This window comes from Micromonas commoda, chromosome 12, assembly GCF_000090985.2.
Source record: "Micromonas commoda chromosome 12, complete sequence".
Classification (NCBI taxonomy): Eukaryota; Viridiplantae; Chlorophyta; class Mamiellophyceae; order Mamiellales; family Mamiellaceae; genus Micromonas; species Micromonas commoda.
This window is the reverse complement of record NC_013049.1, coordinates 383,143-410,409: the sequence shown is the minus strand read 5'-3', so window position 1 is coordinate 410,409 and position 27,267 is coordinate 383,143. Positions and strand designations below refer to the sequence as shown.

Sequence of the window (27,267 nt, the reverse complement as noted above, 5' to 3'; positions counted from 1 at the left end):
GGTCGAGGCGGCACTCTTGTCAACGGCATCGCCGCCGCTGGAACCCCTCATGCCGCGCCGCGCCGCCTGATCCGGGCTCTCGACGAGGTGATTGGGCAGGCCCGTTGTGCTATCCGGCGACTTCCTGCCGCTGACGTACTCAGCGCTGCCCATACGCCGGCTCGGTCTTCACACCGTTGTTCGGCCGAGGTCGTGTCACGAACGGCGACCTAAAAAAGTCGGCCCACGACTCTAAGCAGGGCTCGGACGGAGGGCTCGCCCGAAAGACTCGTTCCGCCGTGTCCGACTGACGCGTGCGGGATACGAGCGGAGTGCGTTGGTGTGTCCGCGCGCCGTGCTGATGCAGTCGAGCTCGCCGTCGCTCGCTCTTCAAGAACGAACGAAGCAAGATCGGACAACGCAAGAATATCTTCTTGGCTCATTTTCGCGCCACCCGCTTGTCCGCCGGTCCATTGCACAGTCATTCACATAGCAAACAGTCATAAGCCGTGACCGGGTATGGCGTTGCAAATGCATATTTGGATCGTATGTCAATCAAGTCACATTTTTCGAGGTTTCTTTTTTTTTTCCCGCCGGCGTTTCGGAGCCCCATCTTCAGGTTTTCGCCGGGGTTCTCCTCAACGAACGCGGCGCGGTCATCACAACACCCCTCGACGCGCACTCGAAAGCGCAAAAGTCGATCGAACGAACCATGACCCTCGCGGACATGGACCTCTCGGACCTTAAGGCTCAGCTCGCCTCCGTTCAGGCGGCGGTCGACGCCAAGGAGGCTGCGGCGGACGGCGCCGGCGTGCTCGCTGCCAAGATCGTGAACCCCTACTCCAAGCTGTACAATCGCGTGAGCGTCGCCGCCATCCACGCGTGCCCCGGCGATGGCGCGTCGCTGATCGGATCCACCGTCGTTGTGGGCGGGTGGGTCAAGACCGGCCGCGTCGCGGACAAGGGCGCGCTCGTGTTCCTCGAGGTCAACGACGGCACCGGACCCAAGAACCTCCAGGTGGTGGTGAAGGCCGAGGTGCACGCCATCGACGAGCTCAAGTCCACGGGAACCTGCGTCGTCGTCGAGGGCGAGCTCAAGGCCCCGCCCGAGGGCGCCACGCAGGTGGTGGAGATGCACGCCACCAAGATCCTCCACGTTGGCCCGTGCGATGCCGCCAAGTACCCGATCGCGAAGAAGAAGATTTCGCTCGAGTTTCTCCGCGAGAAGATCCACCTCCGAACCAGGACCAACACCATCGCCGCCATCGCGCGCATTCGAAGCGCCCTCTCCTACGCCACGCACTCCTTCTTCAACAAGAACGGGTTCCTCTACGTCCACACCCCGCTCATCACCCAGTCCGACTGCGAGGGCGCGGGCGAGATGTTCCAGGTCACCACCCTCCTGGGCGCGGCGGATGCGGCGGCGGATGCGGGCGAGAAGCCGCCGAGCGCCGAGGACGTCGAGGCGATGAGGGCCAAGGTGACCGAGGCTGGCGACGTTGTCAAGCAGCTCAAGGAGGCTGGCGATAAGGCCGCGGTCAAGCCCGCGGTGGACGCCATGCTCAAGCTGAAGGGCGAGCTCGCCGAGATGGAGACGGCGAGCAGGAAAGTCGGCGGGTTGTTCCGCGACGAGAAGGGCAAGATTGACTACTCGCACGACTTCTTCTCCGAGCCCACCTTCCTCACCGTGTCCGGCCAGCTCAACGTGGAGACGTACGCGTGCGCCATGACCTCCGTGTACACCTTCGGTCCCACGTTCAGGGCTGAGAATTCCAACACCACCCGCCACCTCGCCGAGTTCTGGATGATTGAGCCCGAGATTGCCTTCGCCGACCTCCAGGATGACATGCAGTGCGCCGAGGACTACGTGAAGTACTGCCTCAACTACGTCCTCGAGCACTGCCCCGAGGACCTCGCGTTCATCTCCAAGATGTACGATAAGGAGGCTCTGGACCGCGTGAAGCACGTGGCGGCGTCCCCCTTTGGCCGCGTGTCCTACACCGAGGCCATCGAGCTCCTCAAGAAGGCTGTGGCGGATGGCAAAGAGTTTGTGTACCCGGTGGAGTGGGGCATCGACCTCGCGACGGAGCACGAGCGCTACCTGGCCGAGGAGATCTTCAAGAAGCCGGTCATCGTGTACAACTACCCCAAGGACATCAAGGCGTTTTACATGAGGCTCAACGAGGACGGCAAGACGGTGGCCGCGATGGACGTGCTGGTGCCCAAGGTTGGCGAGCTCATCGGCGGATCTCAGAGAGAGGAGCGTCTGGAGGTGATGGAGGGCAGGATGCATGAGATGGGCCTGGAACCCGAGGAGTACGAGTGGTACATGGACCTGAGACGGTACGGGTCCGTGGTGCACTCCGGGTTTGGACTCGGGTTTGAGCGTCTCATCCTCTTCTGCACCGGCATGGACAACATCCGCGACGTGATCCCATACCCGCGCTGGCCGGGTAACTGCACGTGAGTGAGTCCGTCGCGCACGGGACGCGCGTGCGTCGCGTGTTGCTTCGTCGTCGATCGTTCACTATTTTATTAAACGCGAAGTTACATTACAAAGGATCGCTGCCGACAAAGCCGCAAAGAACGCTCTAACAGTTACTCGTAAGTGTTACACCAGACGTTTGTCAAAATTTCAGCGTCTCCTCGACGTCGCCGACCCTCTTCGCGGCGATGTTGGACCTGAGCGGCGGGAACTCGAAGACGCACGTCCCGCTCTTGGCGTCGAAGAAGTGCACCGGGAAGAACGCGAACGAGGGAAGGAACCCCGCCTTACCGACGGCGTCGACAGCCTTGTCCACCGCCGAGACGCAATCGACGAAATCCTTTGGAACGTCTCCGTCGTTCAAGTCGATCCAGAACCTGTCGAACACGAGGTCGATCGCCGCGCCGTCGTGGTCCGACCGCGCCGTCGCCTTCACGCTCCCGGAGCTGGACAGCCACCCTCGAACGATGCCACCCGGAAGCCTGAAACGCACGTCGCTCCGAATCTTGCCATCCTTCAGGGAGTATCGGACGGGTCTGAACGTGATCCCGAGCGGGGCGCTGAGCCTCAGCATGTGGGGCATGACGCACACCTCCCAGACCCCGTCGGATCGCGCCAGACACTCCTCCAACGTTCCTCCGATATTTTTGGACCGAACCATCACGTCCACGGCGGCGGTCGCATCCTCCGTCGCCGCGTAAAGGTCCGCGCCACCGACGCGGGCGACGTGCGCGTCGAGCCTGGCCACCGCCGACGCGAGCTGGACGGGATCGCCGCGCGTGGAGGTCTGGGGCAGCGCGCGCGCCGCGACGGAACGTCGTTGACCCGCGAGAGCTGCCGTCGGTGCCCGCGCCACCGGCGTCCTCGCCACCGCCGTCGACACGCCAGCCATCTCGATGTCGTTTGTGACGACACCACCCCGGGTGCTCTGTGAGCCACAAACGAGACCGCCAGCGTGGCGGGCGGCGCGAGGGCGAAAACAAATGGACAATTGCAACGCCAAACTAGAAATCTTTCCGTGTGGTTTCGCGGTTCCAGTTCCGGAAATGCGCGCGAGTATGATTGACTTTTAAACCTTCACTGATCGAACCCGCGCCGGTATCCCAACCCGTGTATCCCCCACCGCGCGTCCGGGTCGGGGTGAACGCCGTCGTCGTCGCTCCAGTCGTCCGCGTTACCGGTCGTCCGCGCGACGACGCCGCTCGTGAGCCGCCGGTGCTCCGCGTTGGCCCGAAACGGCCTGTACACCCCAACCTCCCCGTCGTCGGCGGCGCCGTTCGATCTTCTACCCGCGTCCTCCTCCTCCGCGTGACGCGGCGGCGGCGGCGGCCTCCACACGAGGACGTGCCTGTCCGCGCCGCCCGTGTACACCTCGGAGGTGTGGCCGTTGACGGCGACGGCGCACGCGGCGGTGATGTGCCCCTTCAGCGTCCGAAACGGCCGGGGGGTCAGCCGTTTTTTTCCCTCCTCCTCCTCGTCCTCGTCGTCGTCGCGTCCCTTTCTAACGAACCGACCTCGACGGCCCCGGCCCCCGGCCCCGCGCCCGTGACGGCCGCCGGCTCGCTCCGTCCTCCGTACTTTTTCCTTCTCGTTATTATCTTCGTCATCGCCATCGCCTCGATCGCCCTCCTTCCGACGGGCGCCGAAGGTGTCAAACACGAACACGTCGCCGTCGCTCGAGGGACAATACAGCCGCGAACCGTCCGGCGATACCCCCAGCTGCGTCGCCTTCCTCGCGTCGTTCGGGACGTACCCAAAGTCCATCTCCATGTTCCTGCCGTCCGACAGGTCCCATACCCGCACCCTGCCGTCCGTTCCGGCGGACGCGAGGTACAAACCGTCCGGCGTGATCTGCAGAGCGGTGACGCGCCCGTCGTGAGCGCCCCTCCCTGCCCGCGTGACCGCTCTGTGACCGCCAGCTGTGCCAGCTGTGCCATCAACTGATGCGCCCCCCCGCCTGCCCCGGAACCCCTGGCCCCAACCCCCGCCGCCCGAACCCCCCGCGACGTACGCGGCGTCCCCGTAAGCGCCGCCCCTGTACCTCCGCCGGCTTAGGGTACCCCCGCTCGTACCTCCCCAACCCGAGCCGCCGCATCTGACGGCGTCGTCGGAGAAGAGGTGCGCCGGGACGGAGTCCACGTTACGTCTGGTGAGGGGCGCGGGACCCGCGGGTATGAACCCCCGGTCTGGTGCCTCGAGCGCCTCCTCCAGGGCGTCCACCTCGCCAACGCGGACGTTGCTCGCGTCCAGCCTCATGAATGAACCCGCCCTGCGAATGTCCCACAGACGGACGTCCCCGTCGCCTCCGCCCGTCGCGAGGATCCACTCGCTCCCACGCATCCACCGCGTGGCCCACACCGCCTCCCTGTGTCCCGTCAGCGTGTGCGTCACGTTGCCGCTGTTCGGGTCGCACAGCCTGACCTGTGGGTGGCCGGTGCCAACCGCCACGAGGCAGTGCGAATTCGCGTTGGGCGCCATGGAGATGTGGTACACCTTGGCGTCAAAGTGGAAGGTGAGGACGCGTGAGGCGGTGTTGGTGTCCCACGCCGCGACGGTCTGATCGAAGGAGCCCGTGAAGAACATGCCCGTGTCGATGGGGTACCACGCCGCGCACGAGACGCTGAAGAGGTGGCCCCCGGTGCCCCGCGCTCCCCCATTTGTCGCTCCTCCCTCGGCACCCTCGGCGGATCCCTTGGCGACGCGTATGAGGGGCTCGTGCGTGGCGTGGCCCGTGGTTCGGTCCGTCTTCGTGGGCTGCTCCGTGTCGTACACGGCGACGACCGCGTCCACGGTGCCCGCGAGGAGGTACCGTCGCTCGGTCTCGTCGAGCTCCAGGCAGTTGACGCCCCCGCTCCATCGGTGCGCGATGGTCTTGTCGCCGCTGAGCGCCGCGGCGTCGCACTGCCGCCGCGACACGGACGCGCGGAACGAGAGGGGACGTCGCGTGCCGCTCTCCCGGGCCCGCAGCTCGCCCGCGGTGGGCTTCCAGCCGGGCGACCCCATGGTGCCCCGGCCCTCGAAAGGGGGGGGGCGCCAAAGCTATGACGATCCTCGGAATATGCCGCCCCGCAAACACGCGCGCAGTCAAAAGCAGGTCGATAGAGACGTCGGCCACTCGACGGCGCGCATGTGGCCGGCCCTGGCCGCCGCCGCGCGGGCACACGGCATCGCGACGTCGACGTTGGCGTCCGTCCGCCTCTCGAACCGTCGTCTCGTCTCCCCGCGCTTCGCCGCAGCGTCCGCCTCCGCCGCGCGATCAAACTCGAACTCGTCGTCGGCGGATCAGATCACCGACGATGAGCTCAAGGGCGCGTCCGTCGCGGTGAGGCTGGCGTCGCACGTGTACAAGGTGGGCGACATCGAGCCGTGGGTCCGTCGCGAGGGGTTCACGCTGATGGCGGAAGGGGAGACGAACTGCACGAGGTGGTACGTCTGCGACAAGCGCGCGGGCGAGGCGACCACCCATCGCTGGGTGATCGTTCGCGGCGCCGCGTGGAACAACGAGAAGGTGGACCGCGTTCGGCTCTCCACCCAGATCGGCAAGGCGTGGCCAAGCCCCCTGCACGAGGGGAAAGGCGCGCCCCCCGTGGTGGTCCACACCGGGGTCAAGGAGATGGCGGACGAGTTCTGGCCGGACGTGTCGCCGTGGATCACGTCGACGCCCAACGGGGCACAGCTGTGCTTCGCCGGTCACTCGCTCGGCGGGTCGATGGCGATGCTGCTGATGGCGTGGTCCAAGCTGAGGCTCGGGGTGGACCCGCGCGCGATGGACCCGTGCTGGACCTTCGGCTCCCCGCCCGTGCTGGCGTCCGACGGGTGGGAGATGCGCAAGCGGCGCGGCGCGGACCTGTCCGAATCAGTCGCTCGCGCCGCGGCGGATGGCGGCGACTGGGTCGGCGAGCTCATGCGCGGGGTTGGGATGGGAAACGCCACGGGCGGCGTCACCGCGTTCGGGGCGGACGCGGGGGAGGGTCTCGGCGCGTCCACCCCGAGCTCAACGGATGAGGCTAGGGATGACGCCCCTAGGGATGACGCGCTTCGCATGGCGGGTTTCGAACCGGATTCCGTTCGCGCGTTTGTCCTCTCCAACGACCCGGTGCCGAGGATGTGGCTCGCGGCGGACCCGCTCTACGCGGGGGCCGCCGCGAACGAGACGGTGGCGTCGCTGATGAGCGCCAGGGAGTGGCTCTTCGGCCGGGGTATGCTGTCCAGGGGACGGTTTCTGTACGACGCCGCCGGTACCTTGTACTGGATGCGGTGGGCCCCGGAGGCGGGAACCGCGGTGACGGTGCACAGGGGGGACCCCGACGCGCTGTGCGAGGAGCTCTCGAGGGACGGAGCGTCGTTCGATTGGGGACGGAGCGCGACCGAGGGTGGGTCCGGGGGTGGGTCGGGCGGAGGAACTGGGGAACGGTCGTGGTTCGACGCGGGGTTGAGGAGCGTCGTCGGCGCGATGGACCACAACGCGCAAAACTACGTGGACAGCATCCAGTACCTCAACGTCAGGCGGTTCACGGGTAGCAGCAGCAAGGCGCTGTGACGGAAGAACGCGAGTCATCAGTTCGAGGATACCTTCGTCATCGTGTCATCGTGATCGTGTAAGACTTCAGTCGTTTAAGACGGCTAAATCACACCGGGGTTGTGCCGGCGGCTCCGTACTTGGACGGCGGCGGCGGCTTGGCGTAGTCGTCGCTCACGAGGGACCGCACCTCCGGCGCCCCCTCGCACCCCCGGTTCACTCCCTGGCACACCGTCTGGAACACTATGAGCACGAGCCCCGCGCCGACGCCCGCGCACGTCGCAAGCACCCACGGCGGCGTCGTGCTGTACCACCGGTCGTACTCCCTGTTATTCTCCATCCCCGCCCCCGACCCGCCCGCGCCTTCGCCATCCTTCCCAATCTCCCGACCGCCCATGTCCGCCTGCACGTCTCCATCCTCCATCTCAGCCTCCATCTCGGCCTTCGCCAGGACCCGTTCGGCCTCGTGGAGAAGGCCCTGCGCCTCCGGATCGCGTTTAACGCCGTCCGTCGCCTCCTCGGCCTTCTCGAGCGCCACCTCCGCGGCGGCGACGGCTTGCACCGCGTCAACCTTGGAAACCCGGGACTCGTCCAACCCGACGTTCGCCACATCCGATGAGGTCGTCGCGACGGGTCGCATGGGTCGGAGGGGGCGCATCGGGTGGAGCTGGGACGGGTCCGGCTTCGCCGCGACACGTTCGGTCTGCGCGGGCGTGGGGTCCACGACCGCGGGCCTGATGGGCGTGAGCGCCGGCGCGGCCTCACCCGCGGCGGTCGTCGTCGCGTCCGCGGGCCGCATCGGCCTCATCGGATGGAGCGCGGGCGTCTCCTGCGCCTCGCCCATGGCTGCCCTCGGCGCGGGACCGTCCGTCGCGGTTGATGCCGCGACGGGAATGGCATCTTGGTCAACGATCGTGGGGTCGTTGACGAGGGGCGCGATCGGCCGGCGCGGCAGGGCCAGCGCGGCGACCGCGTCGCCGCCCTCGACGTGGCGGGTCGGGATCTTCGCAACCGACTGCGCCGCGGCGGGATGGGCCAGCGCCGCGATGAGCATCGCGAGGAGCGCGAGCGCGAGGCGCGTGTGCCTCGATGAGAGCATCATCGTGCGTTTCGAAGGATCCGAACGAATCCTGCAGCCGGGGTCGACGCCGGCGCGGTCGTCCTCGGTGCGCGTCGAAGTGCCCGATGCCATGCGCCCGTCTCGTGGTGTTACAAACGAAAACCGCGGCCCCCCCCCGAAATGCCTGTTCCGAGAAATTCCGCGGTGTAACGCCCCCGGAGTGGACGTTATATTTTTTAGTCCCTGACTAAATGTGCGTTTGATGGTACATCGTAATTGGTGTTGCTATTCTAATTTAATCGTCCGTCCCAAAAAACGAGAGGCGAGGGAGTCCACCCGCCGCCTCACCGCCGTTTCTTCTCTATCCTGCTCTTCAGCTCGAGCCCGATGGCGGCGATGAACGTCAGGATACCCGCCAGGAACCACCCGCTGAACGGCTTGTCGTCCGGGAACGCGACGAAGCTCAGCATCACCGTAAGCGCCTTCCTCGCCGTGGCCACCGACGTGGCGGGCGTGGCGCCGCTGTGCCTGGTGAGCTCGGTGAACGCGAACGCGCCGAGGTAGAACGTCAGCGACCTCGCGATGAGCAGCGTCAGGGCGTTCTCCGTGTGCAGCATGTAGTCGATCGCCGCTTCGCCGTCCACCACCGCCGCGAACACCAACACGATCCAAAACCCGAGTCCGTTGACGTAGAGCATGTTCTCCAACGACGTGGCGCCGTGGTCCCTCATCGCGTTGTCCGCCATGTTCGTCTGCAACGCCGCCAGACCGAGACCCAGCACGGAGAGGACGTACCCCCAGGTGTGATCCTGGCCCTTGTCCGCGTGCGCCTCGCCGAGCCCGAAGCACGCGACGGAGACGATCATCCCAATCGCCGCGGCGTAATCCCACGCAGAGTACCTGCGTCCCAGCCACGCCACGCTGATGGCCATGACGAACACCAGCTTCGTGGACCTCAGGACGGTGCCCGTGGCGTAGTTGAGGTACTTGTACGCGATCTTGGCGATCGCCGCGTACACCGCCATCACCGTCGCTTGGAGCAGGTACTTGAGGAACGGAGCCCTGCGGGGCTGCGCGATCGTGCCCGTGGCCACCGCGCCCGCGACGGAGGCGACCGTGAACACCGCCAGCTCCGCGCACGCCACCGTCCAGAAGTAGTTGAAGTTCGGGAGCCTCTTGTACATCCACTCCTCGAAGTAGCACGACGCGCTGATGAGCACGACGGTGAGCAGCGCGAGGACCGCGAACACCCCGTCGAAGCCGAGCTTCAGGCCGAAGATGACATCGCCCGGGTCGTCCTTGGGCGGGCCGCTGCCGTCGGAGCCCGCGCCGACGGGCTCGACGCCCTCCTTCGCATCGCTCTTGAGCAGGGGTTCGAGCTGCGGGAACGGCGCGGGAGTTTCGGACGCGTGGTTCGGACCGTCAGTCGTCGGGAGAAAACTCGTTTGGAGATGCCGCGGGGGACGGGTGTTTCACTCGGGCGGCGGGCGAGAAGGACGGCGCGCGGGGTGTGGGAGACGCGACGCTCACCGCTGGAGACGAATCTGTGCCGCCGTAGCCCTTGGCGTTGACCTCTGTGGACATGCCTGGCGACGCGCGCCGGTCTCGTCGCGCGGTCACCCTGTGGGCCGCGCCCTCGGGCGCCCCCTGAGGTCCCGAGAGACGCAAACGCGCGGGCCAGTTGCCAGCGGCCAGTCACTTGAGCACCACAGCAGTCTGACGTGGAAAAAAACGTTGTTTTGTTGAATCGTCGACAAACGACGGAGCCCGCGCACGATGACCGCGTATACGAAGGAATCTCATCCACGCGAGTGGGCCATATTCAGCTCGATCGACACCAACGACGACGGCAAGGTCGATCGCGATGAGCTCCTGGCCGAGTGCAAGTCCTTCGGCCGCGAGTCCGCCAGAGACGATTTGGCGAATGCCCTCGACCAGGATGGCGACGGACAGGTGGACTTCGCCGAGTTTTGCCAGGGTTTCGCCGCCATCGCCGCGATGGAGGCCGCCGCTAACTTTCACCCCGGTTGGGGTGGGGAGGGGTGCTTCGGGCTGGGCGTCGCGGGGAACGTCGCCGGGCACATGGCCCAGGCGGGGATGACGCAGGACAGCGGGAAAACGCCGGCAAACATCTTCGCCTTTTACTGCCCCGATCCGCCCGATTCGCACTCCGACGCCGCGGGCCAGGGCAAGATATTGGACAAGATCCACACCTTCCCGGTGACGACGAACATCGTGGAGTACCCACGCGATGCGGGCGCCAGCAAGGTCCAGGTCGAACCCGAGATGGCCGTCTTCGTCGACGTTCAGTACGCGGAGCCCGGTTCCGACGGCAAGAGGCTCGTCACCGGCCTCGTACCCAGGAAAGTCGCCGCGTTCAACGATTGCTCCATCCGCGCGCTTGAGGGCTCGGACAAGCTCAGCGAAAAGAAAAACTGGGGCGCGGAGTCCAAGGGGATCTCCAGCAGGGTCATCGACGTCGACTCGTTCGCGCCGGGCACGCTGGTGGACCGCCTCGTGATGGTCTCCTACGTGATGAGGGACGGGGTTGTCGAGAAGTATTCCCAGGACGCGCCGGCTCGCAACTACACGATGTTCCACGAGCCCCTCCTGGCGTGGATCGTGGACCGCATCAACAACCAGCGGAACGAGGACAAGTGGGACGACGTCGGCGAGCTGGTTCGAGCGGCGGGGTATCCCCCCCACGCGTGGATCGCCCTCGGCGCCGGCACCTACACGGCGTGGGGAGAGAAAAACTACCTCAAACAGCGGGACGAAGCCGTCGTCATCGTGTACGACGACGCCAAGTTTCCGAACGGGCCGGACGCGGCGCAGGTGGAGGCGCTGTTCCACGACAAGACCGCCGCGGACGGCATCGTGTGCGTCCACCAGACCTTCGTGTGATGACGAGTTCGACGATGAGTTATATAACCGTTTGAGTCGTTTTGTGAACGCGCCCCCGCTTCGAGTAAACGAATCGTCGTACCCGCGTCTCCTCACGACCAGATGTCGCGGACGTACCTCCCCTCCTTGGTCATGGCCATGAGCATCTCGCTCGCACGTTTCTCGTCCATCCCGTCCACGTGGACGGCCAACGCGTCCACGAGCGCCCCGTGCACATCCTTGGCCATGTTCGCGCCGTCGCCGCACACGTAGACCCTAGCCTCCGGCGCCGCCACGATGGCCGCAACCTCCGCCGCGCGCTCCGCTATCCTGTGCTGCACGTACGTCTTCGTCGTCGAGGACTCGCGTGAGAACGCGGTGACGAGTTCGGTGAGAGTCCCGTCGGCGGCGAATGATTCGAGGTCGCCGCGGTAGAGGTAATCCTCGTCGCGGCGGCGGCAACCGAAAAAGAGCCACGCGGGGCCGGGCGGCGGCGAGGCGGCGTCGGCCGCGGCGATCATCGCTCGTCTGCGCTCCAGGAACCCGCGGAAGGGCGCGACGCCCGTGCCGGGGCCGATCATGATCACCGGGTGGGACACGTCGGTCGGGGGTGCGAAGTGCGTGGATTTCTTGACGTAGAGCGGAACCCGGAAGGTTTGGTCCGACGCTCGTCGATCCAACCAGTTGGTCGCGACGCCCCGACGGATCGCGCCGAGGGGCGTGGAGAACTCGACGACCGAGAACGCCACCGCGGGCACGCCCCCGTGCGCTTCCGGCGCGGAGGTGATGCTGTACATCCTCGGCTGGAGGGGCTGGAGCGCGTCCAGGAGCTCGGCCCAGCCGGGCGCGCACGACGGATGCGACTCGAGAAGGTCGAGAAGCGTGGGGCATTCGTCGCCGCACCGAACCTTGTACTCGTCGCGGCCGCCCCGGGAGCACAGCGTCAGCAAGTCGCGGCGCTCACCGGCGTCGGTGCACGCCTCGGCGAGGACCCTGAGGAGGGACTTACGCGGCGGCGCGGTGACGTCAACCGCGTGGGTCAGCGCGGCGCCGACCGAGGCGGGGCACCGGATGTGCCGCAGAGGCGGCGCCGAGGTCGGGCCCGACGGCGCCTGACCTTCCGCCCAGCCCAGCTCGAACACGGCGTTTGGGTCGAGGCCGAGCCTCGCGGCGAGCGCGTCCACCAGCGCGGGGTCGTTCTGGGGGAGCACGCCCAGCGAATCGCCGGGTTCAAAGTCGAGACCCCTCGCGCCGCGCGTGTCAAACTCGACGTGAAGCACCCTTCGGTCGGATTTTGGGTCGGTCATGAGCTCGGACTTGGCAACCTTCGCGAGGTAAGGCTCCTCGTGCGTGAAGTGGTCCGCGCCCGAGGGTGGGGAGGACGAGTCCGTGCCCCAGGGGTACCGGGCGAGGGTCGGGGCGTCCGTCCGCCACGTCACCGTCGCGCGACACGCGGGCAGGGCGGGGACGCCGACGAGGTCAGCCTCCGCCGCATCGGCCGCGGCAGCGGGAACGGGAGCGGGAACGGGAGCGGGAGCGGCGGGCGCTACACCGCCCGTCGGGTCCTTCGCGACACCGCCCGTCGAGTCCTTCGCGACACCGCCCGTCGGGTCCTTCGCGAGCGCGGGGGCTCGCTCCGACGCAGTCCGCAGCGGCTCCCACAGTCCATCCTGCCATTTCTCGCAGTACTCGTACAGTCCCAACGTCTCATCCGCCTCCCCGCGCGGGTAGAACGCCTTCGCCCCAGCCTTCTCCATGGCGGCCGTGAACGACCTGGGCACGGCCATGAACGCGCTGTAGTTCTGGTCGCCCAAACCCAGCACCGCGTACTGCACGCCGGCGCCGCAGACGCCCGCCTCTTTCTTCGCCACGCGTTTGAGTTTCGTGAAGAACGAGTCGCAGTTGTCGGGCGCGTCGCCGTCACCCGTCGAGCTCACCACGTAAACGACGACGGCGCCGGGCTTGAGCACGTCCTTGACGTCAACTTCGTTCATGGCGTTGCAGTGAACGTTTGGGAAACCTTTGGCCGGGGCCTCGGCGGCCATCTCCTTGCAAATCTCAGCCGCGTTTCCAGTCTGCGACCCGAACAAAAACTTAACCTCGGGCGCAGCCGAGGACGAAGGCGGCGACGACGAGGCACCGACGGCGTCCACGGCCTCGGACAGCGGCGCCCATAACTGTTCGGTCCACGGCTCCACCGCCTCTTCCAGCCCCACCGCGTCGTTCGCCTCGCCACGCTGGCACACCCGCTCCGCTCCGAGAAAGTTGAGAGCCGAGTCCAGCGTCTGCGCCGCCTGGTTGCAGTCCTTCGCCGTGGTGGTCTGCCGGTCCAGGAGCAGGTTCGTGTCCCCCAAACCCAGCACGGCGTACCTGAGCTTACCGGCGAGCGACCCGGCCTCGCCCTTCTTGCGCTGACGGTTGTAAAACCTGAGGCACGTCCCAGCCGCCTCCGCCGGCTGCGCGTTTTCAATCGTCTCGACGACAAAGACGGCGACGGCCGGGACCTTGTCGAGGTCGCACCGCTTGAAGTCGTCCATGGCGACGAGCCTCGGGGAGAGGCCCCTGGCGGCGGCCTTCTCCGCGAGGTCCCTGGCGATCTGCGTGGACGCCTCGCCGCCGTACAGGAAGAAGAGCCTGGAGTTTTGGTCCTCGCGGAACGAAGTCGACATGGACGGGTCGGAACCGTTCGAAGCCTTCGCCTTGACCTCCTTCGCGGCCGCTGCCTCGGCCTTGGCCGCGGCCTCGGCGGCGATCGACGCGGGATCCGCGGCGCGCTTCTCGCCCGTGACGGCCCCGGACTTGCGCATCCTCGCCATGAGCGCCGCGCTGCCCGTGAGCGGCGCGGCGGTCGTCGGCGCCGAGCCCCCCGATGACGTCGCCGATCTTGACGACGTCGACGCCACCGCCGGCGGCGTCGCCACCGCCGGGGCGGCCTTTTCGATCGTCACCACGGTCCGCGGTTTGGGTACCGCCTTTGGTGCGTCGGAGCGCGATCCCGCGGTCGCCTCGGCCTGCGCTCCGCGCTGCTTCGACCACACGAACAACCCGATGGCGAGCGGCAGCGCGAAGGGGAGGAGGAAGATGCCGGCCGCTCCGAGCAGCGGCGCGGCCACCGCGAGGAGAACGCCGATGGCAGGGTACTCGCGCACGGTCTTTTGGAGCGTGGACCATGCAAACGTGGCCGCCTCCGCGCGACGCCGCGAATCCTCGCCGCCCATCGTGCCGTGCCTGTGCGCGTCGTGATCTGCCTCAATCGTGAAAATATTCTGCGGCCAGGCTCCGTTCTCGGCCGTGCTGCGTGGCACGCGTGGTGCCTCGAACGAAATTCCTAGGGTTCGTTGGCCCATTCAGCATGGCGCCTCTCACCCAGGTGTTCGTCCGCACCCTCGACGGGCGCACGCGATGCCTCAACTTTGAGCGCGATGACGCGTCGCACGAGGATGCGTTGACCCTGCGCCACCTCAGGCGCGCGCTGGAGTCCTCCGAGGGCGTGCCCGCGTCCGAGCAATTGATTCGGGTCGGCGGATTGGTGCTCGGCGACGGCGACGACGACCGCGCGCTCCGGTCGCTCAGCGACGCTCCCTCCATCGACGCGGACCTCCTCTTACGCATTAACGGAGGTAAGGGAGGGTTCGGGTCGCTTCTCCGCGGCTCCAAGTCCGCGCAGACCACCACCAACTTCGACGCGTGCCGAGATCTAAGCGGCCGAAGGATGCGTCACGTCAACGCCGAGAAGAAGATGATCGAGTGGGCGAAGCACGCCGAGGAGCGCGAGCTCGAGAAGATCGCGCTCAAGCACGTCAACTCCAGGAGCAGCCAGATCAAGCGTAAGTTCGAGCAGATCGAGGAGCAGGAGAAGGAGAGGTTCAAGGTGGAGACCTTAGCGCAGCGGGAGAGCACCGAGGAGGCTGTCGCGGCGGGCATCAGGATCGAAGCCCAGCGGAGGGCGGCGGAGGCGGCGGCGGAGGCGGAGAGGAAGAGAGAACAGGCGCGTAAACAGCGCGCGTTGGACGGTATGTACGGCATGGGCGGCATCAGCGACAGCGACAGCGACGAGGACGAACCGACGATGCCGAACGCCGACGACGCTCCGAAGATGGACCCGAAGATGCCGGAGAAGATGGACCCGCCCGAACCGGCGCGGCCGGAGACGCCCAAGGAAGATGCCGAGGCGCAGAAAGAGGAGAACGCCGGTTCGCCGGATACGGGTGACACGGCGGCGGTCCTCCCCGCGGAGATTGTGCTGAAGGATCACGGGTCCGCGGAGGAGCTGGAGGCGTTTGGTATGGACAGGCTCAAGGAGGAGCTCATGAAAAACGGTTTGAAGTGCGGCGGCACCCTGGCGGAGCGCGCGCAGCGTTTATTCCTGCTTCGCGACAAGACGATCGACGAGATCGACGCGAAATACAAGCCTCCCGTGCGCAAGGAGAAGAGGCGATGACCACACATAGCCGCACACAGTCTGAAACAACACACAAACGCTAACACATCAAACGAAAACGAAATCACCAACCCCCCGCCTTGGCTCGGTCGTACTCGCTCGAGGTCACGGTCCTCGCCCTGACCGCGTGATTATCGAACAGTCTCCCGTCGAGTGCCCGCATCGCAGCCTCCGCCTGGAGCGCGGCCGCAAACTTGACGTAAACCCTCGACCCGGACGCTCCCGCGGGTGGGGTGGTGGGTATGCACACCCCGAGCACGGACCCGTGCCGCCCGCACTCCTCGCGAACGTCGAGCTCGGCATCCTCCAGGTGCTCAGCCGCGCCTAGCTGTTCCAGAGGCAGGGTGTTCTCCAGGCACAGCACGTTGGACGGAACGTTGGCGGTCATCTGCGTCGTCCCGTTGGCGGCGATGCCGTCCAGCTGTCGCTTGGCGTCCTGCGCCGCGGCGAGCGTCTGTCGCTGCGCGGCGATCGTCTCGGGCCTGAGGCCGCCGACGTTTTGGGGCAGCTGCGGTTTGTACGGGACCAGCGCGATGGACACCGGTTCCCTGCTGGGCTTGTACCCGGGCGGGGGTTCCACGTACCCCTTGGGCCGTCCGATGTTCATCTGCCGCCCCGCCACGTCCATCTTGTCCAGGTTCAGGGCGCAGGTGGCGATCTCCTCGGTCCTGAACTCGACGAAACCAAACTTTTGGCTCGCGTCCATGTTGACGTTGATGACGGGCTCGCCGTGCTCCACGCAGTGCGGCAGCGCCTGCGCCATCAGCGCGTTGAACAGGTCCTTGAGCACCTCGATCGTGGTGACCCCCGCCATCAGGTTACCCACGTAGATCTCGCGCTGCTTCTTCTGCGCCGACGCCCCCGCCGCCGTCGCCGCCGCGCCAGGATTCTGGAGCAGCCACTGCTGCGCGAGGGACTGACGCTGCTGCTCCTCGAGGAGTTTCTTCTGGAGCTCTCGCATGGCCGGGGTGACCTCGGTGTCGAAGCCGCTGGGCCTGCGCCGCTCCCTCCCGCGGTCCCTGTCCCGGTCCCTGCTCCGCTCGGGCGAGCGGGACCTGCTCGACCTTCGCCTGTCGGACCTCTCCCTCCGCCTCGAATCCGAGCGGGAATGCGAGCGCGAGCGATGCCGCCTGCTCTTCTTCCGGTCGCGCTCCCTGCTCCGATCCCTATCGCGGTCCCGTCGGTCGTGGTCCCGGTCGCGATCCCTGTCCCTGTCGCGATCCCTGTCCCTGTCGCGATCTCTGTCCCTGTCGCGATCTCTGTCCCTGTCGCGATCTCTGTCCCTGTCCCTGTCGCGCCTCTTTCGCTCTCGCCTCTCGTCCGAGCTCTCGTCGCGATCCCTGTGGCTCCTTTTGCGATCGGAGTCCCTGTCCCTGTCCCTGTCGCGATCGTCGCGCGCGGACGGCGGATCATCGCGGTCATCGCGACGTCTACGAGGATCCGCCGCGATGGCGGCGTCGTCGAATCCCATGGGTCGAGTCTGCGCGACCGAGAGTGGTGATGACCCGAGCCGGAGCGGCGGGAAAAACCCGTCAGATCTTCGTTCGGGGCGCCGATGTGACTGAGAAGAAACCCTGCCCGAGTTTGAACGCCACCGCACAACGCGACCGGCGACGCGAGTGATGGCGCCGTCGGAGGCTGAGGCGCCCGGCGATGGACCCTTCGGAGGTCCGGGTGGCGCCAGCGACGACGAGTGGCTGGCGGACGACTCCCCGGGTCCGACGACCGGGCCGATCCTTGGCGCACGGGTCGGGTCAGCAGAGGGCACCGCGTCGATGGGGGACGAGCCTCCTCGCGCGAGGGTCGAAGGCGAGGGATCGACGCACGCGACCGCGGGCGACTCCTCCGCGGCGGGGAGCACCAACGGGGAGGTGGATCGACCGTTCACGCCGCCGCCGCCGGCACCCGCCGACGACTGGCTCGGGGGCGCGCCCACGCCGAGCGACTACGCCCCCGAGAACGAAGCGGGGTGGTCATCGCTGGACAACTCCTTCGCGTCGAAACCCCCGCCGTCGCCGCTCGGACCCGACACGGGCGCTGCGGCGACCGATCCGAACGCGTCGTGGATCGAGCACCGGGCGTCGCCCTTCGGCGGGAACGATTCCCCGCGCGAGTCGCCGTCCAAACACAAGCCGCCGGCGATCGCGACGACGACTTTCGCACAACAACCGGCGCAGACGTTCGTGGTCAAGAAGGCGTCGTCGCTCGGCGACCTGTTCGGCGGCGGAGGCGAGGACCTGGACGCGGACGCGTACGTCTCGCCGGTCGCCGCGCAGACGAACCCGTTCGCCTCCATCGTGGACGACGACGACGCTTTCTTTGACCAGCTCGCCGGCGCGCCTCGGCAGGCGACGCCGCCGCCGTTCGGGGCGCCGCCGCCGCCCAACCCGACGCCGCCAGCTGTGTTGCCGCCAGCTGTGCCGCCGCCCAACCCGACACCGCCAGCCGTGCCCCCGACGTCGCAGCCCGACCCGCAGATGGCGCCGGTGGAGCCGGTGGCGGACGGGGCGGACGCGAACCGAGCCGATGTCGCGGACGGTTTGGCTGAGCGGTTTGACGGTTTGGCGACGACCGAGGCGCTGAGTTTGGACGCGGACCAAACGACCGAGGCGCGTTCGGCAGGGGATGGTGTCGTTCGCCCGGTCGTCGAGGCGACGGGCGAGACGGTCGAGGGGATCGCGACGTCCGCGACGGGGTCCTCCGGGGAACCGCGACGAACGGCTGGAGAGGAGGTTCAGCAACAGCAACAGCCCGCGTATTCGGGGGGTGACTACGGGGCATACACGCAGCAGCAGCAGCAGCCGCAGCCCGCGTATTCGGGGGGTGACTACGGGGCATACACGCAGCAGCAGCAGCCGCAGCCCGCGTATTCGGGGGATGACTACGGGGCATACCACCACCAGCAGCACCAGCAGCAGCAGCCCGCGTATTCGGGGGGTGACTACGCCCATGACGCGGCGGCGTGGCGAGCGCAGCAGCCGCAGCAGCCGGTGTCCTCGTTGCTGCCGCAGGCGCCGACGCACGGCGCGCCGATGCAGTTCATGATCCCGGGGCGGGTACCCGCGGAGCCAGACCCGCAGCAGCCAGCAGCTCACCTCGATCCGCAGCCGCAGGCTGATCACCAGGACCCCGCGAGCGCCGCGAATGGGGCTCAGGAGCCGGCTTATGCCCCGCCGCCCGAAGCGGCGGCGTATGGAGCACCGCCAGAGATGCCGGCGTACGGAGCACCGCCCGAGATGCCGGCGTACGGAGCGCCGCCCCCGACTGCGGCGGCGCCGCAGTTTATGATCCCGGGGGCTCCCGCTCAGTTCGAGGCTCCCGTCGAGTACGCGCCTCCCGCGCCCGTGTACCAGGACTCGGCGCCCGTGTACCAGGACTCGGCGCCGGCGTATTCGGCTTACGGGTCACAGGACGCGGCTCACTCGGCGTACGGCGAATTAAACCCGACGGAACCAGGCTACGCCGCGTACGGAACTCCTCCGACGCAGTTTATGATGCCGTCCGCGCCCGCGCCCTTTCAGGATGGACCCACTTCATCCCTCGCCCGCGATACCGGCGGTGACGGCGCGATGGGGGCTCCCACGATGGGGGCTCCCACGATGGGGGCTCCCACGATGGGGGCTCCCACGATGGGGGCTCCCACGATGGGGGCTTCCCACGGCGGCGACGCGGGGGCGGTACATTCGTCCCCGTTTGAAGGCGGCTACTCGGCTTACGCCGCCGCCGGGTCGTCGCACGCCGCCGGCGACGCGGGGACGGCCAGGTCGCCGCACGGCAGGCCGCCTTGCCTCACGATCGGGTTCGGCGTGGGCGGTACCCTCGCGATCGCCGCGCCGGGGTACCCGACGCCCGGAGCGCCCCCGGCGAGACCGGGCGGCGCTCCCCCCGGATACGTCACCGTTCACGCGCTCGCGAACCTGGTGGAATCGTTCGATCCGAACGGTACCGGCGTTGGCGCGACGTACCTCGCGTCCCTTGGCGCCGTGTGCGGCCCGTTCACGCGTTCGCACTCGAGCCAGCACCTGCAGAAGATGGTGGACGACCGGATGGCGGAGGCGAGGATGGGTCGCGGTTTATTGGATGAACGAATTCGCGACGGGTCCGCGGAGAGAGGCGACGATCCCGAGGACCAAGCCCTGCTCTGGGGTTTGCTCCACGCCATGGTGAAGCACCGCGGTAAGATGACCCAGAACGTGACGGGCGCGGACCCGTCCGGCGCGGATCCCAAGGGCCCCGGCCCGGACCTGCACGCGCTACTCCTGGGTAGCGACGCGGATCTTAACGGATCCCGACGATCGGAACGGCCCGGTCCCGCGAGCGCGGCTACGACGGGCTTCTCCGAGGACCCCGTCGCTAACTCTCAGGCGCTCGCGGAGTACGAGCGCCTGCTCTTGGGGGGTAAGCGGGGCGACGCGCTTCAGCTGGCGACGTCCAGGGGCTTGTGGGCGCACGCGATGCTACTCGCTCGTCACATGGGGGAGCAGCACTTCGCGGCTACCGCGGCGGCGATGGCGAGGGCGGCGTGCACCCCCGGGTCGCCGCTGCACACGCTCGAGGTCATGTTCGCGGGCGTGCCCCAGGACCTGATCGGAGGCGGGGCCGGTGGTATCGGGGTCGGGCAGAAGGTTGGTGGGCACTCGCGGACTGGCAGCTTTGGCGCCGCCGCGGCTAGCCTCGTCGGCGTCGGCGATTCGTCGTTTGGTGAAAACGTCGGCCCCGGCACAGCTGGCGGCGACGTCAGGACGCTCCTGCCGCGGTGGAGGGAGAACCTGGCCATCCTTGCGGCTAACCGCGCGCCCGGGGACGCGCGCGTCATGGGCGCGCTCGGGGACGCGTTGTGGTCCGCTTCGTCTGGACCCGACGGGACGGGTGGCGTATTCGCGGCGCACGTGGCGTACGCGTTGGCTGGGGCGACGCCTCAGCCGTTTCATCCCTCATCGCGGCTGTGCCTCGTCGGCGCCGACCACAGGCGTAACCCGAGGACGTACGCCACCCCCGCGGCGATCCAGCGCACGGAGCTTCTGGAGCACTCGATGGCGCTGGCCAACTCGCAATACGTGTTGGCTCCTTTCCAGGCGTACAAGCTGCACTACGCGGGTATGCTGGCGGAGTTTGGCAGGGTCAAGGAGGCGTTGGGATACGCCGAGGCTGTGGGCAGGGCGGTGAAGAACCTCGACCGATCGAGCCCCGAGTGCAACGTCCCGGCGCTCGCCGCGCTCGCCGTGGAGCTGGAGCACCGGCTCAAGGGTCACTCGGGGGGTAAGAATCAGTTCCTGCAGAAGGCGGCGAGCTCCATCTTCGGCGGGTTTTCAAAGATTTTGGACAAGGGCGTGCACTCGCTCTTTGGCGACGAGGGTGGACCGGGCGCCGGGAGGACGCCGGGGCACAGCCGGCAGTCCTCGCAGTCGTCGTCGAACGCTCCGCCGCCGCAGCAGCCGCAGCAGCAACCCTACCAGCAGATGTCTCAGCAGCAGCAGCAGCAACCGGTGCAACCCGCTTACGGCCAACAGATCAACGGCGCCCCGCCCTCGGCCCCTGCGCCAGGGCCCGAGCCGACGCCCACCAGCTCCGGCGACGACGGATCCGACTTTGGCGGAAAGTCGGCACCGTCCCGCACGAACAGCCTGTGGCGATCGGTTTCGGGGGTCATGGGAGCCGTGGCGTCGGCGGTGCCCCTGCCAAAGCCCAAGAACCAGGCCAAGCTCGGCGAGGAGATGAGCATGTACTACAACGAGAAGCTTGGTCGATGGGTGGAGCCCGGCAAGGAGGACGAGGTGGACTCCGCGCCCCCGCCACCGCCGCCCAAGTCGTTCGGCTCGGCGGCGGCGGCGCCGGTGGCGGCTGACCGCACCGGGGGCGGCGCCGCCGCCTCACCCGGGGGGGCCGCGCCGCCAAACAACTTCAGCATGCGAGCGCCGACGGCTGGCGGGGTCCGGTCGAGGTACGTGGACACGTTCAGCCTCAGCGGGTCCCCCGCCCAGCAGCAGCAGCAGCAGCAACAGCAGCAGCAGCAGCAGCAGGGCGCATCTCCTCTGTTGCCGGGCGCCGCGGGTCTGCTACCTCCGGGATTGATGCCTCCCGGGTCTCCGTTGATGCCGAGCCCGCTCGGCGCGTCGCTCGCGCAGCCGATGATACCGATGGTTCCCGCCGGCGGGGGGTTCATGATTCCGGACGCGGTGAAGGTTCCGGAGACGGTGCCGGAGGATGTTGCGGGTGAGCGGGGGACGACGCCGGCTTCGATGGAGTCGTCGCGCGCGCCCACGCCGGCGCTCCAGCCGGAGCCCGAGCCGGAGCCCGCCGCCGAACGCGAGCCCGATCCCGCCGCGGAGCCCGAGCCCGAGCCCGAGCCCGTGCCCACGATGGCGACGGGCACGGTGGACGACCCCGAGGGGACCGCGTTCTTCGACCGGGCGGACGACGAGGGCCTCGGCTACCACGCGCCCCCGTCCCCGCCGGCGATTGCCGCGCCCCCAACCACGTCGGATGCCCTATCCGCGTACGCGGCTGGGCCCGGGGATGAGCCTCCTCCTCCTCCGCCGCCGCCGCCGCCCGTGGACGTGTCGTCGCTCGTCCCGCCTCCCCCCGCGACGGCGGCGGCGTTGCAACCCGATCCCCCGCCGCTTCCACCGCCGCCGACGCGCTTCGGCTCCGCGGGGGTCGACGACGACGCCGACGAGTGGGAGTCGGTCCCAGACGGCGAGGAGGAGCCCGGCGCGGCTTTTCCCGACCAACCTTCCTCCTCCGACCAACCTCCCGCGGCACCCGTGCCGGGCTCGTTCTTCGTGCCGTCGCCCGCGGGGGGGAGCCGCGCGGGTGATCCGGACGACGACGCGGGGTTCGACACGTTAAATGACCCAGGGACAAACGTAAACCCCGCAAACAACGCCGGCGCGGCGACCACCGCCGAGGCTGACGCCGCGTACGACTACGGGGACGTGGCGGCGTCGGTGGCGTCCCACCAACCGGCCGGGGCCCCGGAGAGCGGCGGCATGGTGTTCGACGCCGTGCTTGAGACGAGCGGTAGTAAGAAGGAGGGGTACTACGACGAGAGGGGCGAGTGGATCGAGGGACAGTTCCCGGGTGGATTTTACGACGAAAACGGGGTTTTTAATCGGGGGTACTACGACCAAGCGGGAGCGTTTCACCCGGGGTACGTCGACGCCAACGGCGAGTGGGTCGCCGCGGGTGACCGTCCCGCCGGGTTTTACAACGAGGCTGGCGAGTGGCAGGACGGACCGTTCCCCGGGGGGTTCGTCGACGCGGCGTCGGGAGCGTTCAGGCACGGGTACTACACCGAGTTGGGAGAGTTTGTGGAGGGTTTTTACGATACAAGCGGGAACTGGGTCAGCGGGCAGCCGCCGAGCGTATTGACGGGCGAGGGCGGGATTGGTCCTACAGGGGGCTTGGAGGAAAAGTGGGGCGATGTGGACGAGGGAGAGATGACCGACATAGCGCTCTGATGAGTGAGCCGGCGATGCCGCGCATAGCAACCAGCGGTGGAACACGATAGAGAAAAGTTCCGCCCCAGCCAAAACCAACTCGCGCACGAGGAACTTTCACCCGCCGCATCCAAATGTCGTCAACAGAAAAAGTTCGTCCGCCGCCGCAAAAAGCGGTGTCCACGGAAACCTCTCGTCCAGCGGCCACTTGGCGGGCGCCGTCGTGTCCCCGGAGAATCGACCGCTCGATCGTTCGTGGGGTGAATCCCGATAGGAAAACGCGCGGATCGGCGACGGGTCATCGGATCGACCACCGCCGCGCCGCGGCCAAGGACGTCCAGGAGAAAGTCGCTGCGCTGAGTCAGATTTCCACTTGGCACGCACATCGTCACCACGAGCGCGATGGTCGGCCAGCGTCGCATCGACGCTTGGTGGATCGCTTTAGCGTTCGTCGCGCTCATCGGATCATCGATGTGCGCCGCTCTCGCGATCGCCTCGTCGTCGCTCACGCCCGACTCGGAGCGCCTGCGAAGCCCGCGGCAATACCTGTCAGCGGCGCTGACGACGGAACCCGCGAGGAGCGTCGGCGGCCTACTCCTGTCGACCGGCGCCTTCGCCTTCCTCCTCGCGGCGCTGGCGCGCAAGCTCGAGCTCGACCTGCGCCGCGTGCAGCTCCCGCGCAAGGAGGCCCCCATCGGCGTGGCGCCCACCGTGTGCGACGATTGGATCAAGACGGAGAACCTCGCGCTGTGCCTCCACGCCGTCGCATCCGTCGGGGCGCTGGGCGCGAGCGCAGTGAGCTTTGAGACGCATCCCCGCGCGCACCGCGCGTCACTGGCCGTCTTCTTCGTCGGCGGGTCGATGAGCGCGGCGTTACACGCGATCGTCGACCACGGCCTGGGCAACACGTGCTCGGAACGCGTGCGACGGGCGAGGGCCGTCTTCGCCGGCGTCGCGTTGATTTTCTCGTCGGCGTTCATCGTCGAAACTCCCACCTTCGGGTCAGTCGCGTCGGCGCAGCTGGCGTTTGAGTTTGCGCAGCTGGCGTGCGTCGCCGCGCTCTGCGCGCACTACGCGACGTGGGTGAGATCGTTCCGCTCGTTCACGGTGGTGGCGAGCGCCGAGGACGTGCGCACGGGCATGTCGCGGGACTCGAGCTGGGCGTGGGGGCTGAGAGACGACGGCGCGTTCAATGGCGGGGGCGAGAGCGACGACGACGACGGGGAATACTCCGTCGCGGAGCTCGGCGAGGCGGGCAACAGGAGCAGCGGCGCGTCGTTGGTGTCCAAGATATCGGACATGCTCGGCGGGAGCGGGCGGTCCAGCCCGAAGAGGGAGCGGGGTGACTCCCAACGCGGCCGAGTCGATCCGTTCACACACACTGGCGCCAACGTCGTCGCGCCGTATTCGCCGGCGAGGGTGAGCGGTTTGAGGTCGAGCCCGATGACGCCGGGGGTGCCGCGGGTGGACAGCAGCGACAGGATCTACCGGCAGCTGCATGAGCCGTTCATGCGGGCGCACATGGAGCACCAGGAGCAGCGGCAAAGCAATCTGGGCAAGAAGCTACCAACTTTCGTGCCCTGACGACGCGACGACCACTTCAGCGCAGTGTTTGGTGTAAATTCGTAATGAGAAAAAATGACGTAAATTTATCTTCGCGGAGCAACCCTGTACAGCTCGACGCGCCAGCCCCTTCGTTTTCGGAACGCGTCCGCGGGGGCTTCTTACTTGGTCTTCCTGGTCCTGGTGGACTTCCTGGTCGCGGTGGAGGGAGTCTTGGCGGAGGCGGACTTCTTGCCGGCCTTGAACTTGAACTTGAAGGGCTTGATTGGCGCAAACCCGAGGGCGACGCACGCGGCGAAGAAGTAGAGCAAGGGGAAGGGCATGTCCATGGGGGGCATACCGGTGGGGGCCTTGCCGTTGGGGGGGAACGCGTACTGGGCGTAGGTGCACAGGGGCAGGAACACGGATGCCCAGATGGCGAGGGAGCACTTGCGGACGCCCTCGGACTTGACCTTGGCGAACATGGCGTAGAGGAAGCCGAGGACCGCGTGGCAGACGCCGATGACCGCGACGCAATGCTTGGCGATGGCCGTGCCACCCTTGGCGCTGGTCATCTGAGTGATGGCCCCGTCGGGGTCGGAGAGGTGCTGCGAGAGGGAGAGGGAAATAGGGCGGAGAAGGTGAGGTCAGGGACGGTCCCGCGGCGCGCGCTTTTCATTTTGGATGAGCGCTCGCCAAATCAAATTTGCGCTCGTCCCGGATGGGGAACGGCGACGTACCGTGAACGCGAACAAGAGGTGCAGGGCACCGAGAAGACCGGCGGAGACCTGGCTGATCGCAAGGGCTGCCATTGTTGGAGGTTTGTGGAAGTGCGCTGACCTGCGGGTCGCTCCAAAGTTGTGTCCACCGGCGCTCTCCCGAACCGGCCAAGCACGCGCCACTCCGTCCATCTCAACGTTCAAATCGTGAACTGGTCCAGGAGAATGCGTTTCTGGCATCTTGCCGTTGGATCTCGCAATTGTGAAAGTTCCGATTCCACTTTTTCCGAGACGAACGGATCACGACGGTCTATTTCTTGGTTCGATTGCTCGGGGCCCAATCCTCTCGGACCCGTCTCGCAATTTACGCCTCTTTCTCCCGCCAACAAGGCACACATCGGAGCGCGCTCGCACGTCAACGTCGCGACGCCACCACGTTGAATCGAGCGATAACGCACCTGAGAATGAACGCCGCGGCCATAATTAGTCGTCGCGTCGCGTTCGCGGCCGTCGCCAACCGCCCCGACGGCGTGAACGGCGCCGCGCGCGTCCGCGGGATCCCGTCAACGGCTGTCCCGACAGCCTGGCCCGGACACGGCACTGGGCGGGCGATGCGTTCCCACCGCGGCGTCGCGCTGGGCCGCCCGACGCGAGGCGCGAGACTCGCGGTGATCACGGACCCCAAGGACACCGCCAACTCGTTCGACGAGCAGCTCATGGGCGAGGATGAGGTCTTCCTGCCCGCCAGGGAGGAGTACCACCACGAGTCCCCCGTCGTCGACGCGAACGACGGTTCGACGGCCGGGAGTGCCGCTCAACGGCAACAATCGCGCGCCACCGCCGCTCCGTCGGCGCGCGGATTCTCCACCTCCGCGACTGCGGAGTTCCCACCGCCGCCGACGACGATCGAGTATGAGGATCTCGGACCGAACGTCGAGCTCGCGCGCGTCGTCCGGACCGACAGCGCCGACGCGACGCGCGCAGACACCCGCGATGTTGACTCGCGATTATCCGTGACGCGCGAGGCGCTCCCGGTGCTCGTGGGCTGGTTCGGGTGCAAGCGCTCGCACCTGCGCAAGTACGCCAAGATGTACGCGGATATCGGCTACGACAACGTGGTTTGCGTCATTCCGCCCACGGCGTCCACGCTCTTCCCCGCCCTCGGCGACGCCTTCGCGGCGTCCGCGCTCGAGAGCGTCGTCAAGGCCAAGGCTCGAATCGCCGAGCTAAACGACGAGGACGCCGCCGACGTCGACGACGACTCCAACACGGACGACGTCTCCACATCTGGCGTGGTGCTCCACATCTTCAGCAACGGCGGGTATCTCTTCGCGGGTAACATCGCGCACGCGCAGACGGGCTTCGTCGCCGACACCGAGATGCCCCTGGGCGACGTCTCCACGGCGCTGAGGCGCAAGCTGGGATTCGCCCCCGACCCGAAACTCGCCAGGGACTTCACCCAAAACGTCGTCGCGCTCGTCGTCGATAGCGCGCCCGGCGAACTGGAGCCCGGCATGGTCGCCGCGTCCTTCGAGGCTGTGCTGGAAGGTAAGGCCGCGCCCGAGCCGGAAGGTGGTGCCGCTCCCTCGGTGACGCTCCAGCAGACGGCGGCGGCTATGCTCGCGTGGCCGCCAATCGCCAAGAGGCTCCGATACGTCGACGCCGCGTGGGGAGGTTTTCCAGCCGTGACGGGGAACAGGTGGAGCGGCGACGCGCGTGGTAAGCAGGGTAACGCGGCTGAGGTTGCGTTCGCGAGCGCGGAGCGGAAGCTGCAGCGATTGAGATTGGCCAACGAGGACGGCGCGAGGACCAAGGCTAAGATTGCTCGGAACCTCTGCGACGAGCGCCCGGGCGGCCGCGGCTTGCTCTGGTGCCCGGCGATGTTCATGTACAGCAGGGCGGACCCCATCATCCCGTGCGAGCAGGTCGAGGCGTTCGCGACGGCTCGCGCGATGAGGCTGGGACGGACGGCGTCGGCAGCCACCGGCGGAGAAGGCGCGGGGGGCGGATTGGTGACGATGAAGGCTTGGGACGACGCGCCGCACTGCGAGATGGGCCGGGTCGATCCGGAGGGGTACCAACGCGCGCTGAAAGAGTTCCTCGCGCCGCCCGAGCTGGAGGAGTGCGAGGCGTCCTTCTCCAACAACATAATCAAACCCTGGAACAGGGACTGAGCGCGGGACTGAGGGCGAGAAAGGAT

The 27,267-nt window shown here is 67.5% G+C and overlaps 14 protein-coding genes across 14 annotated transcripts; 7 read left to right on the top strand and 7 right to left on the bottom strand.

Moving 5' to 3' along the window:
- Nucleotides 1-498: 498 nt before the first annotated feature.
- On the top strand, nt 499-2,533 carry MICPUN_63150 (predicted protein; the record flags this gene model as incomplete). Its single annotated transcript, XM_002509207.1, has 2 exons — nt 499-525; nt 599-2,533. The coding sequence occupies 2 exons, from the start codon at nt 499-501 to the stop codon at nt 2,444-2,446; spliced, it is 1,875 nt and encodes a 624-aa protein (XP_002509253.1). The 3' UTR covers nt 2,447-2,533.
- Nucleotides 2,534-2,606: 73 nt separating this feature from the next.
- On the bottom strand, nt 2,607-3,356 carry MICPUN_63151 (hypothetical protein; the record flags this gene model as incomplete). Its single annotated transcript, XM_002508971.1, has 1 exon — nt 2,607-3,356. The coding sequence occupies one exon, from the start codon at nt 3,354-3,356 to the stop codon at nt 2,607-2,609; it is 750 nt and encodes a 249-aa protein (XP_002509017.1).
- A 434-nt stretch (nt 3,357-3,790) lies between these two features.
- MICPUN_68188 (predicted protein) lies at nt 3,791-5,431 on the bottom strand (the record flags this gene model as incomplete). The annotated part of the gene is made up of 3 exons (XM_002508970.1): nt 3,791-3,931; nt 4,130-4,349; nt 4,476-5,431. Coding segments are annotated over 3 exons (1,317 nt in total), but the record flags the coding sequence as incomplete, so codon positions are not given.
- Nucleotides 5,432-5,522: 91 nt separating this feature from the next.
- On the top strand, nt 5,523-7,004 carry MICPUN_63153 (predicted protein; the record flags this gene model as incomplete). Its single annotated transcript, XM_002509206.1, has 1 exon — nt 5,523-7,004. One exon carries the CDS (start codon nt 5,523-5,525, stop codon nt 7,002-7,004), a length of 1,482 nt encoding a protein of 493 aa, XP_002509252.1.
- Nucleotides 7,005-7,059: 55 nt separating this feature from the next.
- On the bottom strand, nt 7,060-8,141 carry MICPUN_109286 (predicted protein). Its single transcript, XM_002508969.1, has one exon. It carries the CDS (start codon nt 8,083-8,085, stop codon nt 7,093-7,095), a length of 993 nt encoding a protein of 330 aa, XP_002509015.1. The 5' UTR covers nt 8,086-8,141; the 3' UTR covers nt 7,060-7,092.
- A 246-nt stretch (nt 8,142-8,387) lies between these two features.
- Nucleotides 8,388-9,627, bottom strand: MICPUN_63155 (Drug/Metabolite transporter superfamily; the record flags this gene model as incomplete). Its single annotated transcript, XM_002508968.1, has 2 exons — nt 8,388-9,422; nt 9,574-9,627. 2 exons carry the CDS (start codon nt 9,625-9,627, stop codon nt 8,388-8,390), a joined length of 1,089 nt encoding a protein of 362 aa, XP_002509014.1.
- Nucleotides 9,628-10,041: 414 nt separating this feature from the next.
- MICPUN_103496 (predicted protein) lies at nt 10,042-10,947 on the top strand (the record flags this gene model as incomplete). The annotated part of the gene is made up of 1 exon (XM_002509205.1): nt 10,042-10,947. The coding sequence occupies one exon, from the start codon at nt 10,042-10,044 to the stop codon at nt 10,945-10,947; it is 906 nt and encodes a 301-aa protein (XP_002509251.1).
- Nucleotides 10,948-11,045: 98 nt separating this feature from the next.
- Nucleotides 11,046-13,025, bottom strand: MICPUN_75222 (predicted protein; the record flags this gene model as incomplete). Its single annotated transcript, XM_002508967.1, has 2 exons — nt 11,046-12,266; nt 12,396-13,025. Coding segments are annotated over 2 exons (1,851 nt in total), but the record flags the coding sequence as incomplete, so codon positions are not given.
- A 1,253-nt stretch (nt 13,026-14,278) lies between these two features.
- Nucleotides 14,279-15,367, top strand: MICPUN_63158 (predicted protein; the record flags this gene model as incomplete). Its single annotated transcript, XM_002509204.1, has 1 exon — nt 14,279-15,367. One exon carries the CDS (start codon nt 14,279-14,281, stop codon nt 15,365-15,367), a length of 1,089 nt encoding a protein of 362 aa, XP_002509250.1.
- Nucleotides 15,368-15,431: 64 nt separating this feature from the next.
- On the bottom strand, nt 15,432-16,838 carry MICPUN_63159 (predicted protein; the record flags this gene model as incomplete). Its single annotated transcript, XM_002508966.1, has 1 exon — nt 15,432-16,838. The coding sequence occupies one exon, from the start codon at nt 16,836-16,838 to the stop codon at nt 15,432-15,434; it is 1,407 nt and encodes a 468-aa protein (XP_002509012.1).
- Nucleotides 16,839-16,989: 151 nt separating this feature from the next.
- MICPUN_63160 (predicted protein) lies at nt 16,990-22,827 on the top strand (the record flags this gene model as incomplete). Its single annotated transcript, XM_002509203.1, has 1 exon — nt 16,990-22,827. One exon carries the CDS (start codon nt 16,990-16,992, stop codon nt 22,825-22,827), a length of 5,838 nt encoding a protein of 1,945 aa, XP_002509249.1.
- Nucleotides 22,828-23,208: 381 nt separating this feature from the next.
- Nucleotides 23,209-24,390, top strand: MICPUN_103500 (predicted protein; the record flags this gene model as incomplete). The annotated part of the gene is made up of 1 exon (XM_002509202.1): nt 23,209-24,390. One exon carries the CDS (start codon nt 23,209-23,211, stop codon nt 24,388-24,390), a length of 1,182 nt encoding a protein of 393 aa, XP_002509248.1.
- A 31-nt stretch (nt 24,391-24,421) lies between these two features.
- On the bottom strand, nt 24,422-25,195 carry MICPUN_106353 (predicted protein; the record flags this gene model as incomplete). Its single annotated transcript, XM_002508965.1, has 2 exons — nt 24,422-24,956; nt 25,089-25,195. Coding segments are annotated over 2 exons (639 nt in total), but the record flags the coding sequence as incomplete, so codon positions are not given.
- Nucleotides 25,196-25,531: 336 nt separating this feature from the next.
- Nucleotides 25,532-27,241, top strand: MICPUN_63163 (predicted protein; the record flags this gene model as incomplete). Its single annotated transcript, XM_002509201.1, has 1 exon — nt 25,532-27,241. One exon carries the CDS (start codon nt 25,532-25,534, stop codon nt 27,239-27,241), a length of 1,710 nt encoding a protein of 569 aa, XP_002509247.1.
- Nucleotides 27,242-27,267: the final 26 nt, after the last annotated feature.